This window comes from Podarcis melisellensis, assembly GCF_964234715.1.
Source record: "Podarcis melisellensis genome assembly, chromosome: 8".
Classification (NCBI taxonomy): domain Eukaryota; kingdom Metazoa; phylum Chordata; class Lepidosauria; order Squamata; family Lacertidae; genus Podarcis; species Podarcis melisellensis.
In genome coordinates, this window is record NC_138540.1 from 73,971,169 (window position 1) to 73,989,043 (window position 17,875).

General features: G+C 46.0%; 1 protein-coding gene across 1 annotated transcript in view; it reads left to right on the forward strand.

Moving 5' to 3' along the window:
• The window catches only part of LOC309375867 (uncharacterized protein), a gene marked incomplete at its 5' end in the record, with an annotated part of 38,200 nt that extends 29,500 nt beyond the window's left edge, over positions 1 to 8,700 (forward strand). Inside the window, 8 exons of the mRNA XM_081921785.1 lie at positions 391 to 441; positions 1,511 to 1,576; positions 2,275 to 2,310; positions 4,235 to 4,267; positions 5,630 to 5,665; positions 6,467 to 6,499; positions 6,777 to 6,809; positions 8,419 to 8,700. Of these exons, the coding sequence (XP_081777911.1) occupies positions 391 to 441; positions 1,511 to 1,576; positions 2,275 to 2,310; positions 4,235 to 4,267; positions 5,630 to 5,665; positions 6,467 to 6,499; positions 6,777 to 6,803 (282 nt within the window). The 3' untranslated portion in view covers positions 6,804 to 6,809; positions 8,419 to 8,700. The remainder of the gene's footprint in view (positions 1 to 390; positions 442 to 1,510; positions 1,577 to 2,274; positions 2,311 to 4,234; positions 4,268 to 5,629; positions 5,666 to 6,466; positions 6,500 to 6,776; positions 6,810 to 8,418) is intronic.
• Between the last annotated feature and the right edge of the window lie 9,175 nt (positions 8,701 to 17,875).

The following is a 17,875-nucleotide window of genomic DNA, read 5'->3' on the forward strand; positions in this document are numbered from 1 at the left end:
ATTTGCAGCGCTCAGGAGCCAATTTGTTCAGGAGCCAAGCCATTCAACAACCAAGGTACCATTGTACATGAATTGGTTGAGCCACTGCAGTGTCCACTGTTTAGGGCAGGGCCAGTAGCACAGATCCTATTCCCCCCTTGTTTATATGTGTGCGAGAAACATGGTGAGCGGAGGAAACAGGGAGGGTGTCATACGTCCGTAAGTCCTTTCAGGAGCCACCACTGGCAGCAGTCCACTTTAGACGGGACAGCACAATGTGGCCCTCAGCTAGGGTCAACTGCAGAAGGCAGGTTTCTTCACCCAATAATGAACTAAATCACACAGTGCACACCCAAGAAGGAGATGTGGACATGTGCATTACAAAAGATTATGTTTTTCTCCCTGTTGTAGAGCATGATGCCTTCAGGTGGCAGTGGTGATGAAAAGGAAGGTGGCGGCTCAGTAAGGGAATAACTGGTTATGGAGCCAGGAGTTCTTATTAAACATTTGTTCAGACATCATTATTCAGATACTTGTTGCTTCTCCCCAAGCGCATTCTAAGGCTGCAACCCTAACCCCATTCAACTGGGAGTAAGCCCCACTGAATTCAATATGGCTTACTTCTGAGTAGACATTTACTTGTTCAGTGCTACTGAGTTTCTCAAACGTCCTCCAGGAAGGAAGGCCTTCTAACCAAGTCACTGCAAAGTAAAAAGCCTACACAAACTCCTTCTGCAAAAAAGAAATAGACACAAAGACTAGCATGGGATGCAAAGAGAGAGCCAACTATGAGGGGCGTGGTTTGCATAAGAAGGGGTGAGGCAAGGGACCCACTGAAACCCTATTGCCTAAGGGGCCACGGAAACCTGGATCTGACCCTACAAGGTCTGACAACACAACAGCAGTTACTGATGCAAATGCAACTCCATCATGGGGCAGAGAGCAGAGTTCTTTGCCTGACAACAAAATACATTGGTGCTAACTCCAGGTGTCTGTGGTGGGTCTTTGGCACCCCCAATAATCTACATAGGCACCATCTCTATGGAGCCCTGAGTGCCTCAGCCTCCTCAATATTTGTAGCACGGGGCCAAGCCCCTGCAATGAAGAGGGGAGCTGGTCACTCACCCGATCCCCACCAACACAGTGACCAGTCCAAGGCCACCACTACAAGGCCTCCAGTGAGGCCCACCACAGACACAGCCCTGGAAACACACCTGCGGCCACAGTAGGCCCCAATGAGGGCCCCATGGCAGATGCAGAGGTTCAGTCAGTGCAGTGGCAGCAGAGGACCAGTGGACATGAGGCAGCGGGTGGTGGCTGGTGGAGGCTGAGCATGGAGCCCAGTGTAATGCGCATGTGATGTGTGAGCGATGTCAGGATGTCACATTGCACATGCATGCGCCGCTGGACACCCACAATCTGGGGTACAAGTCAGCACCTCTGACAAAATATAAAATTATATAGGATATGCCCAAGATGGAGGCACCAAAATCAGTGTTAGAGAAGAATTCTGTGTTTTCTTTTTCTTTAGGGCGTAATGGCTTTGGTTGGAGGAGGAAGAGGAGGAGGAGGAGGAGGAGGAGGAGCTGCGTTATCGGTAAGATGCCTTCCATTACATGGACTATGAAGACAATAGTTTTATCGCAGAATGAATGCCCTTCCTAAGTAATAATGTTGGCTCCTCCCAATATCTTTCCCCCAGTTACTTTGTGCTCTGTTAATGAGTATACAATGTGCACAACAAACTTCTCTATCCTGGCTGGCACACCTATAGAAAAACATGAAATGGCCTCAGGAGTGAACATTTGTAAGTAAGTTTCAGAAGGCACTTAGGTTGTCTTTGCTAAATGTATTAGGTGACTAACAAACTGAATAAATTAACAAAACAACAACAACAAATCCTGAAAAGTTGAATGCAAGGTTCTTCTCCGGCCATCAGCTAAGCGACTTCCCATTTTACTCTATTTTGTGTATGTGTTAGGGGGTCCAGAGCATAGCCCCTGCAGAAATGGGGAGTCTCCTGTATAGGAAGCTGGCTTATGCCCCTCCAGGCTATGTGTCTAGTCCTGAGAATGCAGAAAACTGGAGATAGATACATTTACAGCAGGCATGTCTAACCGGTCAATCACACTCTACCTGTCATCCTCACCCCAAAAAGCTCAACAACTCTGGTCAGTTTTTTAATAGCTGGAGTAGATCGCAGTCTCTTGGGAGTTGGATGTGCCTGATTTACAGCGTGGGGTGTTATATGTCCATCAGCCAGAGAAAGATTAATGCCTTTTCTTCCTTTTGTAGAGTCTAATGTCGTTGTTTGGAAATGGCGGCGGTGCAGTAAGACATTTTCCATTACCTTCTCCCATCCCCCCCCATTTTTTGCGTGGTGGGAGGAGGGGCAGTCAGAATTAATCCTAAAATGTAACTGACACCTGTATGGTGAGGCATGTTGCATCATTGCAAAACATGCCCTTCAGTTGAGATTTCTGCATTGCACAGGGTTGGGCTTCCAATTCTACAATTCTATGAATCCATGATTCTATGAATCCTTACAGACAGTAAGGACAGTTTGGGGCCTGGTAGCCTACAAACTACTTACTGTATTTTTCGCTCCATAGGGCGCACCGGACTATAGGGCGCACCTAGTTTTTTTTGGGGGGGGGAATAAAGGGGGAAAATATTTTTTCCCCTCCCCAAAGGGCAAAGAAGCCAAGACAGCGAGCGGGATCCATCGCGCTGGCTGTCTTGGCTTCCTTTTTAGCTGCGCGCAACCTCTCCAGCTGGGAGAGGCCAAAACAGGGAGCGGGATGGATCCCGCTCGCCATCTTGGCTTCATTTTTAGCCGCGGGGATGGGGCGGGAGAAGCCCGAGCTTCCCCTGACCCCAGCCCCCAGAACAGGTCCGGGATCGGCGGCAAGGTTGCACCGGAGCTTGCGGGGCTGCCTGAAGCCCGGGGAGTGCAGCGGGAGTTGGCGCTGCGCTCCCTGGACTTCAGGCTTCAGGCTGCTCTCTGCAAGCCTTCGGAGCGCGGGGGAACTCCTGCTATGCTCTGAAGGCTTGCCGATAGCTGCCTGAAGCCTGGAGAGTGAGAGGGGTTGGTGCGCACTGACCCCTCTCGCTCTGCAGGCTTCAGCGAAAGCAACGCGAAGCCTCCAGAGCGCGGAGGGAGTGCTCCCTCTGCGCTTCGGAGGCTTCCTGTTGCTATCGCTGAAGCCAAGGAGCCTGCATTCGCACCATAGGACACACACACATTTTCCCCTTCCCCAAATACGGTACTTCCATGTCTGTAGCACGTTAAGTATACTCTTTTCAGCTCTGATGTTCCTCCCCCCCCCCCTCGGTATTTCTTGGGTAACCATGCTCCTTTTCCCACGACCACCCCTTCCCCTATTGTTCCTGTTGTACCCAATCCACAATAGCAATGATTTTAATTCTGTGAGAATCACTGCAGCTATCATTCTTCAAAAGAAGTGGCCACGCCAGCAAACTGCATTCAGTTTTGGCAGAAAATGAAAATGTTTTGTTTTGCCTTTGTTTTTAAATCAAACTTTAAAGATGACCTGCAAGGAAAACCACTGGATGTATCTGTGTACAGGTCGGCTGACTTAATCTACACTAGATGCCGGCAAATTTCATCCACATATGTGAAAATGAAAAATAAGCTATTATTAGATTCCCCATTACAGTGAATGAGGAGAAAACAGACTTGTTTTTAACAAACCTTATTTCATTATTGAGAGTCTAATCATATAGGAAAGACACAGAAAGGCTCTGAAACACATCAGGCTTCTTCCCAAAATCTACAGATACAAGTTGCCCCTTCTAGCTAGTGCACACACCTAACATTTACACCCCACCTTTCCTCAAGTTGCTCATGCTGAATAGTATAGGAAGACTGAAGTCACCACTCCTAGTTCCAATAACTGTTTGCCCTCTAGAGGCAACCAGAATTTGACAGCTGAAGCAAGTACTTCAGCCCGGTAGCATGGTCAGCTCTGATCCTTTATTACTATTTCATGTATTTCATTGGATTCCCAGCTCTAGTCTCTCCTGTTTCTCCATTCCAGTTTTGAGGTTGGCCCTTTCATTACTATCCAAATGGCTCAAGAAACAGATGTACCTTCTGAACAAGCAAAGGGCCGTATTTTATGTCCCTTATATTCCTTTGGTGCCCCATCTGCCCCCATTGTATTGGCATGATTGATCTCAAGAGGAAGAAAACACTCCTGGCTAATATATTCCCTATCTCTTTTCACTGCAGGCTACAGCAGAGAAACAAGAGGCAAGAGGAAAGGTAAGACACTCTCAAGAGTCATCTCCCTGACTTTCAGGCCCATCATAATGGATTTGAGAAGGAGTGGAGATTCATACACACAAGAAACTACTTGGAGAAATTAATGGAATATACACACTTCCTTTGCATGCAGTTTCCCCCCAATATGCCTTTGTGTACATTAGTTGCTCTAATATGCACATGTGTGTGTGTGTTCATTTCATTTGCACTTTTTACAAAGCAAACAAGCACATTCCTTGGTAGAAGAATTGCATCGCATAATTCAGAGAAGTGCGGATTTTGAAGGGTAGCTGTTTATTGCTTGTTTATTGGTCCGTGAAATTTGAATTAGATAGGTTTGCCTGAAAATGTGAACCAAATGACTTTCTCCCTCTCCCTTCCACAACGGAGACCCTTAAATGAGACAAGGTGTAGCCTGGCTATTGCAGGTAGGGATAGAGGAGGTGAGAAATCTGATTCCATTCTCATTTTAAGGCCAGGCTCCCCAGCTCACACTTTCTGAAGCAAGACACAAACCAAAACCCAAACCAATCCCCCAAAATTTGGATGTCACATTTTGCAATGCAGTTCTCCAGCATGCATGGTGGAAGTGTGCCTAAGAATGCATCTACTACTGAAAGCAGCATACAAAATTGGAGAAAATTGGTTTCCAAAAATGCGAAGTGGGGAAATTGCATATGAAAACAATGTATATTAGGAGAAATTAGCTGCAAATTGCTGGTGGTGCATTTTCATGAGCACTTTCAATAGTAGTAGTTGCAAACCAATGTGGACACACGGAAAATTGAACTTCCTATGCAAAAAATGAGGAACTGAAATGGACAGAGTTGCCCATGCCAAATTGCAGATCATGTCGGCTTGCAGAAGAGCACAGGAAAGGAGAAAGCACTCTGAGCAGCCTCACTTTTCCTAGTTCAAGGATGGGAAAACCTTTTCAGTCCTAGGCAACTTTCCAGGGGCCACATGCAGTGGTGCACAGTGCCAGAGATAAAGGTGGGCATATACTCCTCCCTGTCCTTCATCCAGGCATACAAAATGCATCACCAGAGTTAAAGGACACATGGCAGCCAGGCAAAAAGATTTGGGTGCAAATTAGAGGGGTGTGGCCTGGCGAGAATTTGGAAGGACAGATAGAGAGGTGGGGGGGCAGTGGTGGAGCTTCATGCTCCGGCACCCGGGGCGGAGAGCAGGCGCGGGGATGGCTGGCGTGTGTCCCGGGGGCTTCTGAACAAGCAAAGAGCCGTATTTTCTATCCCTTATATTCCTTTGGTGCCCTATCTGCCCCCATTCTATTGGCATGATTGGTCCCAAGAGGAAGAAAACACTCCTGGCTAATATGTTCCCTATGTCTTTTCATTGCAGGCTGGAGCAAACAAGAATAAAAAGGCAGGAGGAAGGGTAAGACACTCTCAAGAGTCACCTTCCTTACTTTCAGGCCCATCGTAATGGATTTGAGATGAAGTGGAGATTCATACACATGTCCATATGCATTTCTCCAAGAAACTACTTGGATAAATTAATGAAATATACACACTTCCTTTGCATGCAGTTTTCCCCAATATGCCTTTGTGTACATTAGTTGCTCTAATATGCACATGTGTGTGTGTTCATTTCATTTGCACTTTTTACAAAGCAAACAAGCACATTCCTTGGTAGAAGAATTGCATCACATAATTCAGAGAAGTGCAGATTTTGAAGGGTAGCTGTTTATTGCAAGTTTATTATTCCGTGAAATATGCTTATACTCCTCCATGTCCTTCATCCAGGCATACAAAATGCGTCACCAGAGTTAAAGGACACGTGGCAGCCAGGCAAAAAAATTTGAGGTGCAAATTAGAGGCAGTGAGGGGTGTGGTCTGGGGAGAATTTGGAAGGACAGAGAGATAGGTGGGGGGGGGGGGAGTGGAAGAGCTTCATGCTCTGGCACTGGGGGTTGAAAGCAGGTGGGGGCGTGGCTGGCGTGCGTCCCCGAGGCGTGGTGCGCCACCTGCAAGAGTGGCGTGCCGTCGGTGGGAGCATGGTGCCCAGCATGGGGGGGCGCAGCCCCTCCCCTGCCCCCCTCTTCCTCTGCCAGTGGGGGGGCACATTTGGCCTCCAGGCCTGAGGTTCAGCACCTTCCTTACTTGTCAAGACCAAAGCCAATGTTTCCATTCTTCTCGCAAGCCTGGAAATAATTATGGCTTGTTTTCTTCTTTTTAGGGTGCCGGTGGCAGCAGACAACAAGGGAGAAGGGTGAGTACATATCATAGGGAATAGCATCAGTTCTTCCAGAAGTGCTCCAGGGAACCTGCTTAGGCCTTTTCACATGTTTTGTGCAGGATTGCCGTGAGCAATGCCAGGGAGCAAAGCTTGTGCCACTGGCCCCGCCCCAACGCCACACCTTTCCACTGGCCCCGCCCCTTTGGTGCATAGAGCTGCTCAGATGTAGCTGATCTATGTGGCTGGGACCCCTATGTCTATTCTGGGGCATATTCTTTCGGTTGTTTGAATTTCTGACTTTGCATTGCAGAAGTGGAAAAAGCCACAGCAGCAGTAAAGTCATGTGAGTATCAAATATGCCTATAATGGCATTGCCTCTTCCTTTCTCCTTGTGATGTATCATAGAATTCAAAGGGGACCCAAGGGCCACCTAGTCCAATGCCCTGCAAATCAGGAAGTACAGTTAAATAAGCCCAGGTGGATGGCCCTCCAACCTCTGTTTAAAAAATACCCGGGGAAAATTTGCTCAGTAAGAATTGGGCAACTACCGTATTTTTCGCCCTATAGGGCACACCGACCCATAGGGCACACCTAGTTTTTTTGGGTGGGGGGAAATAAAGGGGGAAAAATTATCCCCCCCCCCCAAAAAAAACCTAGGTGCGCCCTATGGGCCGGTGCGCCCTATAGGGCGAAAAATACGGTAGTATAGGGCTCCCAAGGCTTGCGGATAGCTTCCTGAAGCCTGGAGAGCGAGAGGGGTCGGTGCGCACCAACCCCTCTCGCTCTCCAGGCTTCAGCAAAAGCCTGCATTCGCCCCATAGGATGCACACACATTTCCCCTTCATTTTTGGAGGGGGAAAAGTGTGTCCTATGGGGCGAAAAATACGGTAATTAGGTTTGTTCTTTTAAAACTGCTGATTTTGATACATTTCATGCCTACTCATTTATAATTTTTAAATTTATTTTATGGCCAAGGTTTTAAAAACTAACATTGCACTCCTATACATATCTACTCAGGAGTAAGCTCCATTGAGTGGAACATAGGAAGCTACCTTATACTGAGTCAGGTCATTGGTCTATGTAGTTCTCAGTATCATTCGAGAAGGCAGAGGGCCTTCTCAGCAGTGGCACTTTCCCTGTGGGACACCCTCCCATCAGTTGTCGAGGAGATAAAGAACTACACAACTTTTAGAAGACATGCGAAGGCAGTCCTGTATCAGGAAGTTTTTTTTAATTTTTGACATTTTATTATGTTTTTATATCTTGGAAGATGACCAGAATGGCTGGGGATGGGTGAGGTGTTGTTGTTGTTATTTACCAACTGACAGCAGATTTCCAGGATTTCTGATGGGGTTATGTCCCAGCTGGGAACTTTTGCATTCAAGGCATGTGTTCTACCACTGAGCTGTGGCCCTCCTGCATTGACAGCCCTGAAGAGTCTAGAGTAGAGATGCAGTGCTGCTTCTGTGCATTCATTTGCCTGTAAGATGAAGGGCCCCAAAAGCTCTCTCTTGACCTCATGATCTGTTCACTCCAGGTCATAGCTGCCAACTAGTGGGGGGACTTGACTGTGGGTTCCAACAGCGCAGGTTCTGATGTAATTTCCGGTTTCTACTGAAAGTCACACTGGAAGCCCAACGTGACTTCCAAGGCAACGTCGGAGGCCCTGCCAGGCTTCTGACACAACTTCCGGTACAAACCAAAGTCACATTGGAGGTCTTGGACGTGATCACCAAGGCCCTGTGAGGCCTCAGACATGATCTCAGAAGCCAGGCCTCAGAAGCACCTCAGTAGCTTGCTGATTAATGTGATGTTGTGACATCATGACTTCACAACGTCATGTTACGTCATGGATGCCATTGGGCACCCATAACCTAGGGCCCAAGTTGGCGCCCCTACATTTTTTGCAGTCATTTTCTTTTATGACTTCTTCCCCTCTCGTCTTTTTCCAGGATGCCAGAAATAGCCCAGAGCAAGAGCTAACAGATCAGAAACCGAAGGAGCTAATTGGGACACCAGCTAGCACACCTTTCTCCCTTCATCCAGAAAGACAAGAAACCTACGTATATGTCTGCAAAATTAACAGAGTCCATTCCATCAAGGAAAACAGAACATTCAACCTAAACAAATCTTGGTTTAGGGGTGATTTTACTTTGGTGTCTTTAATTAACTATTCCGTTGTCCTTTGGTCCTGGAAAATATTTCATGCAAATAAAACTGAAACCCCAATTGCACAGACATGGTTCTTAATTTGTTTTATTGAGGAGTAGACGATGCTGACATGAGCCTTGATTGTACTCCTAAATCTCGATTTACATGAAGGTTGTCTTATTCTCTCTGCTACAGCTGTACCATTGCTAGAAAAGATAGCTGCTCCCTCCTCTTCTGCTGAGCTGTAGTGCCACCAGTAGGCAGCAGGCAGTAATGTACCGTATTTTTGCTCTATAAGACGCACTAGACCACAAGACGCACCTAGTTTTTGGAGAAGGAAAACAAGAAAAAAAATATTCTGAATCTCAGAAGCCAGAACAGCAAAAGGGATCACTGCGCAGTGAAAGCAGCAATCCCTCTTGCTGTTCTGGCTTCTGGGATAGCTGTGCAGCCTGCATTCGCTCCATAAGACGCACACACATTTCCCCTTACTTTTTAGGAGGGAAAAAGGGAGTCTTATAGAGCAAAAAATACGGTACTTACCATTTCTTCTCTTTTCACTTTTAATTTGTATACAGTACCTCCTTTTTATACTACTATGCCCAAGGCGGTTTACAGCAAGAAAATAAACAACGAAGAACATTCACCTTATAATAATCTGATCCGATACAGAAAGTCATAATAAAATATATCTTTAAAATGGAATGACTTATATCAAATAAAGTAATCTCCAGTGATTGATTAGAATATAATAGTACACAATAAAATTAACTCTCAAAACATCAGCAAATAATAATTAAGAATAAATTCACTCTTAACCATTACAATAAATAATTAATAAACTGTGATCAATAAAAGCAACTGCAAGTCACAATGGATAAAATACCACAATATGTACAAAACCATGTACAAGGATCAAATCGAGGCATAAAAATACAAAACTTACAGAATTATTAGAAAAATTATAACATTACAGGTACAGACAGTGTCAGGAGACACAAGTGACCAATAGTGTTGTCTTGGCAGGCCTGATGAGTGCAAGCAAATTCTTGGGTTAAGCGTGGTTGCTTTCTATCCCCCCCTCCCCATTTCTGCATCAGTTTTCTCTTTTTAAGTCCTCATGAAAATCCACCAGCATCTTTGTGCTCCTGATATGCACATCTCTGTATGCAATGTTGTCTAACATATACATTATTTGCATAGTAATTCTCTACAGTCTAATGCATTTTGACATGGTTTCTTCTTCTTCTAATATCTGCATTCTAATGCACACTTTACCCACATTATATTCATTTCTGTATACACCACTTGGCTGAAAAGCTGTGTTGCAAAATTCTGAGAGGTGTGGATTTCAAAGGACGTCTTGTTTCAGAAAAGATGAATTAAGTAGGTTCCTCCACAAAGGTTAGGCTTGAAAGAAACATTCCATTGTAGCTAATGGTGTGGTGTGGGAGGGTGCTCACAACAGTTTCACTAGTTTTCAAATGTGCCCCAAGAGATTGGTGAACCGTAGTCTAGACTACCAGTCCTGATACTTCATATTTATTTTATTTCATTAAAATTGTATGCTTCTAGATATATGAAAAACCCCTCAAAGTAGTTCATTGTCATGAAAGCCCCAGGGGTAAACAGTTCAGAGCCAGGGGTCTGTGTGGTCAGAAGGACAATAGGAAGCAGACTGCAAAGAGGATGTGTTGGAAGCTGAAGAGGTAAAAGGGTTTAGTGAGCAAGAAGAGTCTGTGGCAGAGAGCAGTTCAGAATCAGAGCTAGAAGCAGAGGCTGGAGAAGAGGGGGCCAAGTGGCAGAGATGACACGGCTGCTGAATAAGCCAGGGTGTCTCCCCCTCCTGCTGTGACTTCCTGCTCTCTCCCAGAACTAGAAGAGGTACGGAGAAGGCCAAGCAAAGGCAGGCACTGCAAAAGAGATGCAGATTGCTTGTGGAGGACCTGAATGGCAAGCTTGGTGGATCAGGGGAATGCTGTGGATGTAGTGTATCTTGATTTCAGTAAGGCTTTTGACAAATCCCCTATGATATTCTTGCAGAGAAGCTGGTAAAATGTGGGCTTGACGAGGTAACCGTTAGGTGAATTTGTAATTTGATTGACCTGGGGAAAAAGTGACAAGTGAGGTGCTGCAGGGTTTGGTCCTGGGCCCATTGTTGTTCAACATCTTTCTAAATTGAAGAGATGCAAGAAATTTGCAGATGCTACTGACCTTGCACCAGGAGTGATGAAAACTTGATGCCTAGCTTAGACTAGTCATTAAAACAAACAAAAAACCAATTTTAGCGTATTTGAGATTTATTTATTTTTTAAAGTTTTTGCCAGTCATCAGGGTATTAATTAGGACAGTTCATATTGTCTGTACAAAGACAAGAAAATCAGTTCATGTTATAGCGATTATCCCCGATTGTATTAGCATTGGTTTTGTGATTCAGTTTTTGTCTGATCGGCTTAGGGCAAGCAGTGTAGGAAGAGTGTACAAGAGAGTAGGGAGCCTTTGTCAATGTGGCAGAGATCTTCAGTGTATCTTCAGATCTTCAGAGATCTTCAGTATTAAGGCGCCTGGAAATAAGAACATAAATAATTAGTCACATAAACATCCCCAATGAGGTAAGGCTGCATAAGGGCTAGGGAACCCTGATCATTGGCTATGATGGGTGGAGCTGATAGAAGTTGGAGTTTAACAACGTCTGAAGGGCCATATGTTCTCTGTCCCTGATCTAAAGCTAAAAGCTTTTAAAGGGTAAAGGGTAAAGGGACCCCTGACCATTAGGTCCAGTCGTGGCCAACTCTGGGGTTGCAGCGCTCATCTCGCTTTATTGGCCAAGGGAGCCAGCGTACAGCTTCCTGGTCATGTGGCCAGCATGACCAAGCTGCTTCTGGTGAACCAGAGCAGCACACGGAAACGCCGTTTACCTTTCCCCTGGAGTGGTTCCTATTTATCTACTTGCACTTGACATACTTTCGAACTGCTAGGTTGGCAGGAGCAGGGACGGGACTGAGCAACAGGAGCTCACCCCGTTGTGGGGATTCGAACCACCAACCTTCTGATTGGCAAGTCCTAGGCTCTGTGGTTTAACCCACAGCGCCACCCATATCCCTTAGTGCCACCAAATTAACAAAGTACAATCCTATACATCAAGGATAAAGATTCTATGGCCCTGGAGAAGTTGTCAAACTCCAACTTTCATCAGCCTCATGTTACATGGTCAATGGCCAGGAATGAGGGCCACAGGTTCCCCAGCTAAACATGTACATGGGTTCATTGGGGCTTACGCCTAGGTAGGAATGAATCTGTCTTGGTTTCTCATCTCCTCCCACCTTCCCAATCCTCGAGAAAATTATTCAGCATTTTCATCTTTCCAATCTTAAATTCAGTTCTCCACATTGTATTGGAAATACATAGAAGAATATTGTGATCGTGACGAAATACATGGCCTCCAACAATTATCTATTTGTTGCCTTATTGGGCGTCTGTGTAGGGACCTGAATCTGCTTGGTTAGCCATTGCAATATTTTGGTCCTTTTTTAGTACATCTTTTAAGGAATTAATTTTATATGGGAATGTTCCATGTCATAAGATGGCATGTAGGCTTTTATGTCAAGGCTACAAAACAGCCTTGGGTCCATGAGACCAGCAGGGCAGAGCTAACCAGTTCTTTTTGGTTAGCTCATTGTTTAGCAGTTTCAGAGCCATGGGAATGAGAATGACTAAGCTGTGATGGAAATCCTACACTGATACTGGAAAAGGACAGCTTACCAATCCTTTGGTATACCTTGAAATGGTTTGGGATTATGCCATTGGTATTTCTTTTGGCGGACCTAAGAAACTGTGAACTCAAATTTCAGCGGCATCCTATGCAAGACTAAAATTTGGCTGCACCCCTGCCTCTCTCCCTCCTTGTTTTGGTGTCCCCTGCTGTTCAGCACCCAGTACGACTGCACCCTAAAACCACCTCTGACAGAAACATGGCTGTTTGCCACATTCCCAAGTGTAAAACAGTATACATATAGGATACAGGAGTGCTGTTCCACCAAGAACTCCACCTAAGGCCAGAGATCCAGAACTGTGCTTTGCAATAGTTCCAGAAGATGGGTTTTTACCTGCTGGCTTTTCTAAAGGGGTTTCCAAGTGATGCAAGATAAATAACCTTGAGAAGAGTTTTGTACTTAAATGCTTAGTGATTTCCCCAAAAAACTTTGGGTAGGCTGTGCGTGTGTTTTTATGTCCAGTGCTTCTTGTATAATCAATAAAGCTCATAATCTTTACTCCAAAGTGTGTTGCCTCTGAATCTGAAAGAACAATTGCTTTTGGTAGAACACCCATCATTGCAGCAATCTGCATTTTTTTAAGAAGAAAAAATGCCCATGAAAATCCTTTGCCATTTTAGTGTGAATTACCCCAATAAATATATTTTTGTATTATTGTTATTACTTATTACTTTATATCCCTGGAAGAGCCCAGGATGACAGTTGGGTGTGTAGTTTTGACTAATTTCTTGTTTGTTTGTTTGTTTGTTTGTTTGTTTGTTTGTTTGTTTGATATATTGCCCTTTATCACAAGGGAAGAAGAAGAAGAAGAAGAAGAAGAAGAAGAAGAAGAAGAAGAAGAAGAAGAAGAAGAAGAAGAAGAAGAAGAGTTTGTATTTGATATCCCGCCTTTCACTCCATTTAAGGAGTCTCAAAGCGGCTAACATTCTCCTTTCCCTTCCTCCCCCACAACAAACACTCTGTGAGGTGAGTGGGGCTGAGAGACCTCAGAGAAGTGTGACTGGCCCAAGGTCACCCAGCAGCTGCATGTGGAGGAGCGGAGACGCGAACCCGGTTCCCCAGATTACAAGACTACCGCTTTTAACCACTACACCACACTGGCTCTCAAGAGAAGAGGTACAGGGTAAAAGCACAAATAAACAGTTAAAACAAAAACAATAAAATCATACCCCACTTCTACAAATAAATGTAAAAGGCTGTAGAATCAGCCTGGTTGAAGAGGCACGTTTTTGCCTGGCACCGAAAGATGTATAATGAAGATGCCAGGCAAACCTCCCTGTGGAGAGCATTCCACAAATGGGGAGCGACTACAGAAAAGGCCTTCTGTTCCCACCCTCTGGACCTCACATGAAGGAGGCACACAAAAAATGGGTCTCAGGTGATGGACACAAATTCCTGGACGGTTTATATGGGGAATGGCGGTCCTTGAGGTATTGCAGTCCTGAGCCATTCATGCCTTTATAGCTCAAAATCAGCAATTGAATTGGGATAATTAGCAAAAATTTTAAAATATCCCATGTGAATACCCATGGGCAGACCAACAGAAATGTTTCCAATCTGAAATGCCAAAGTCCACAGTTCTTTCATTCTTATTTTTTAACTTCACATAGTAACAAATTAATCCACAGAATAAAAGGGATAACCCCCCCCCATTATCAGCAACTCAAATAGAGCAATCTTACAGTAAACTTCACTGGTATAAGAAAGTATAGGATCCAGCGGATCTCCAGTTGAGCCAGAAAGTTCATGGCTGAGCAGTGTTGTGCCAGCTTAACTCCCCATATCCAGCTCAGCTGGTGATAAACTACTGTATTTTTTGCTCTATAAGTCTCACTTTTTCCCTCCCAAAAAGTAAGGGGAAATGCGTGTGTGTGTGTTATGGAGCGAATACAGGCTGTGCAGCTATCCCAGAAGCCAGAATAGCAAGAGGGATCACTGTGCAGAGATCCCTCTTGCTCTTCTGGCTTCTGAGATTCAGAATATTATTTTTTCTTGTTTTCCTCCTCCCAAAACTCGGTGCGTCTTATGGTCTGGTGCGTCTTATAGAGCGAAAAATGCGGTACTATATCTCCTGAATCCTGGGACAACTAGGACCTTGTGGATACACACATGGCTGAGCAGAAATCAAAATAATTAGTCACACTCATTGGGAAATATATAAACAAAATCATGTGAATACTCACCAACCCACCAACAATGGAACCGATTCCACCCTAATATATCAAAGTACACAATTATATATGGGGTTTTTTACTTCATAAATAATAAAGAAGGTGCGCAATATCCAGTGCCCATTATTATCCACACCCAGAGAGCCATCTTACTGCAAGGTCCACTGGGATGTGAAAGATTAAGATCCAGCGGATCTCCAGCTGAGCCAGGAAGTTTGTGGCTGAGCAGTGTTTTTCAGTGTAACTCATTGTCCCCAGCTCATCTGGAGATCTGCTACCATATCTCCCTCATCCCAGCTCAGCCAGGGCACTGCTGGCTGAATACATGGCAGTGCAGAAGATGTATTTTGCCAATACAAAATAATTAGTTAAACTATTGGGGAAAGATATAAACAAAATCATGAGAATACTCACCACCGCGTTTCCGAGCTGAAATGTCAAAGTGCACAGTTATTTCTTGTTTGCTTGTTGTTGTTTTTAATAAACATAGTATAAAACGGAGTCTCAATAAAATAGGGAGAATTCGCCCTTGTTTGCAAGACAACCAGAGCACTCTTACTGCAAGGTCCACTGGGATGTGAAAGGTGAGGATCCAGGAGGTCTCCAGCTGAGCCAGAAAGATCATGGCTGAGCACTGCTGACATATCTCCTCATCTTAGGACAGTCAGGACCCCATAGGTTCCAAAACCTTGAAGGCAATATCTGGGATTCCTTCCAGTAGCACCTTAAAGACCAACTAAGTTAGTTCTTGGTATGAGCTTTCGTGTGCATGCACACTTCTTCACTGCATGCACACAAAAGCTCATACCAAGAACTAACTTAGTTGGTCTTTAAGGTGCTACTGGAAGGAAATTTTTTTGTTTTGACTATGGCAGACCAACACGGCTACCTATCTGTAACTAATATCTGGGATGACATTCTTCTGCAAACCAACATTTTTTATTGCCACAGCACAGCAGCCTTTTGGTCTCTCTGATCTCGCACTATTTCATGCTGTGTTCCCTCTCCCAAAAAAACTTCTTTTTTCAAGTATGGCTCCAAAAACACATTTGGGAGCTCCACATTAGAATGTAGACCTGAAAACAGCACATTTTGGGTGGTGGTGGTTGTGTCACACTGCAAATTGGCACAAGCAGAGAAAGTGATGTATTTTGCCGGTACAAAACGTTTAGTAGTACCGTATTTTTCGCCCTATAGGATGCACTGCCCCATAGGACGCACCTAGTTTTTTTTTGGGGGGGGGGAAATAAAGGGAAAAAAAATATTTCCCCCCCCCAGGCGCGGGGCTGGGGCGGGGGATGCCCGAGCTTCCCCCGACCCCAGCCCCCAGAACAGGCTGCTATCCGCAAGCCTAGGGAGCCCGGCGGGAAGTCCCGCTGGTCTCCCCAGGCTTGCGGATATCTGTCCCCAGAGCTTGTGGGGCTGGCAGCCTCCAAACCAGGTCAGGGAACAGCAGGATGGCGGCGCTGCGCCTCCCTGCTGTCCCCCGAGCTTGTGGGCTGCAGGCTGCTGCCCACAAGCCTTGTGAGCCCGTGGGAACTCCCGCCGGGCTTGCAAGGCTTGCGGATAGCTTCCTGAAGCCTGGAGAGCGAGAGGGGTCGGTGCGCACCGAACCCTCTCACTCTCCAGGCTTCAGCGAAAGCCTGCATTCGCCCCATAGGACGCACAGACATTTCCCCTTCATTTTTGGAGGGGGAAAACTGCGTCCTATAGGGCGAAAAATACGGTATATTGGGGAATATATAATAAAATGATGTGGATACTCACTGGCACACCACCACGAATGATTGCACCCTAATATGTCAAAGTAGTCCGCTCACCTTCCCGGGTGGGTGGTGTTTCGGCCGGGTATCCAGGACCTTGTGGTGATCCAGCTGAGGGGCAGAGCCCAAGGGGGACCCCTCGGGATGCCCTTATTTGATGTAAGTCATAGGGCTCCCCCTACTGGTGGTTTACCCTTAGTTGGAATCCCTGCAGACAGGCAGGAATCAAAATATAGCCTGGCTTCACCCCAATGCCTAAGCCAAACTGCTCACATCTGTAACCATTAAAGTTGTGACCTATTTTATCCCATAAACCTAATTACTCATGTTCATGTGTTTATTATCTAAGGAAACTGTGGGCCCGGGGCCTTGGAGCACAATGGAATTATTTCTGGGTTTCTTACTTCATGTAATATAAAATGCGTGCTCAGTATCTATTGCCCATTATTAGCCACACCCAGAGAGCCATCTTACTGCAAGGTTCACTGGAATGTGAAAGGTGAGGATCCAGCAGATCTCCAGTTGAGCCAAAAAGTTCATGGCTGAGCAGTGTTGTGCCAGCTTAACTCCCCATATCCAGCTCAGCCGGCAATAAACTACTGTATTTTTTGCTCTATAAGACTCACTTTTCCCCTCCCAAAAAGTAAGGGGAAGTGCGTGTGCATCTTATGGAGCGAATACAGCTGTGCAGATATCCCAGAAGCCAGAATAGCAAGTGGGATCACTGTGCAGCACTCCCTCTTGCTGTTCTGGCTTCTGAGATTCAGAATATGTTTTTTCTTGTTTTCCTCCTCCAAAAAGTAGGTGCTGTCAGGGGCTCAGGAGGAGAGGCACAGGGAAGAGAGGAGATGGAGAGCGAAGGGGAAGAATCTGAGGGGAGCGTAGGAGAATATGACAGTGGCCCAAGGGATTCCATGAGTCTCTCCAGCAAATCGGAAGATTCGCAGAAGGGGGCGCCAGTGGCCAGGGGTAGAGGGTTCCCAAGGGGAACGCCCCAGGAGCAAGGGGGGTGCAGGGACTCCCAGAGCAGCAGTTGGAAATCAGGACCAGCTTCCCCACCAGAGCATAGTGAGGGGGAAAAGTCCCAAGTATCAGGGCCAGTGGATTCCCCACCAGGGAGAGAAGACGAGGCAGGGCTGACCACGCCTCCATCGGAGAGTCGGACAACGGAGGGGAGGTCAGATCTGGCCAGTATTCCGGAAGAGGGAAGCAGTGACAGGAGTAGTGTAACGGTTAGGAGGAAGGTCACTGGATTGGCGCGAGAAGCAAGTTCAAATGTACAGGAGCGCGGGACCGCAGAGGATGAGGACTGGGAGCCGGGTCCCAAAGCTCGCCGGAGGCAGGGGGAGGAGCTAAGCGACTCAGCGTCAGAGGAGTCTAGAAAGGGGAATGCACCAATGGGCAGAAGGACCCAGAGAAAGAGAGAGCAGCGGAAAAGGTGGAGCAGGGCTAGGATATTAAACTGGTGTCAGAGGGGAGGAGACTCAGACGGGACTTCGCCGGTCTAGGGTTTAGGACGTAGAGCTACGTGCTGCGGCTTTGAAATGTAAA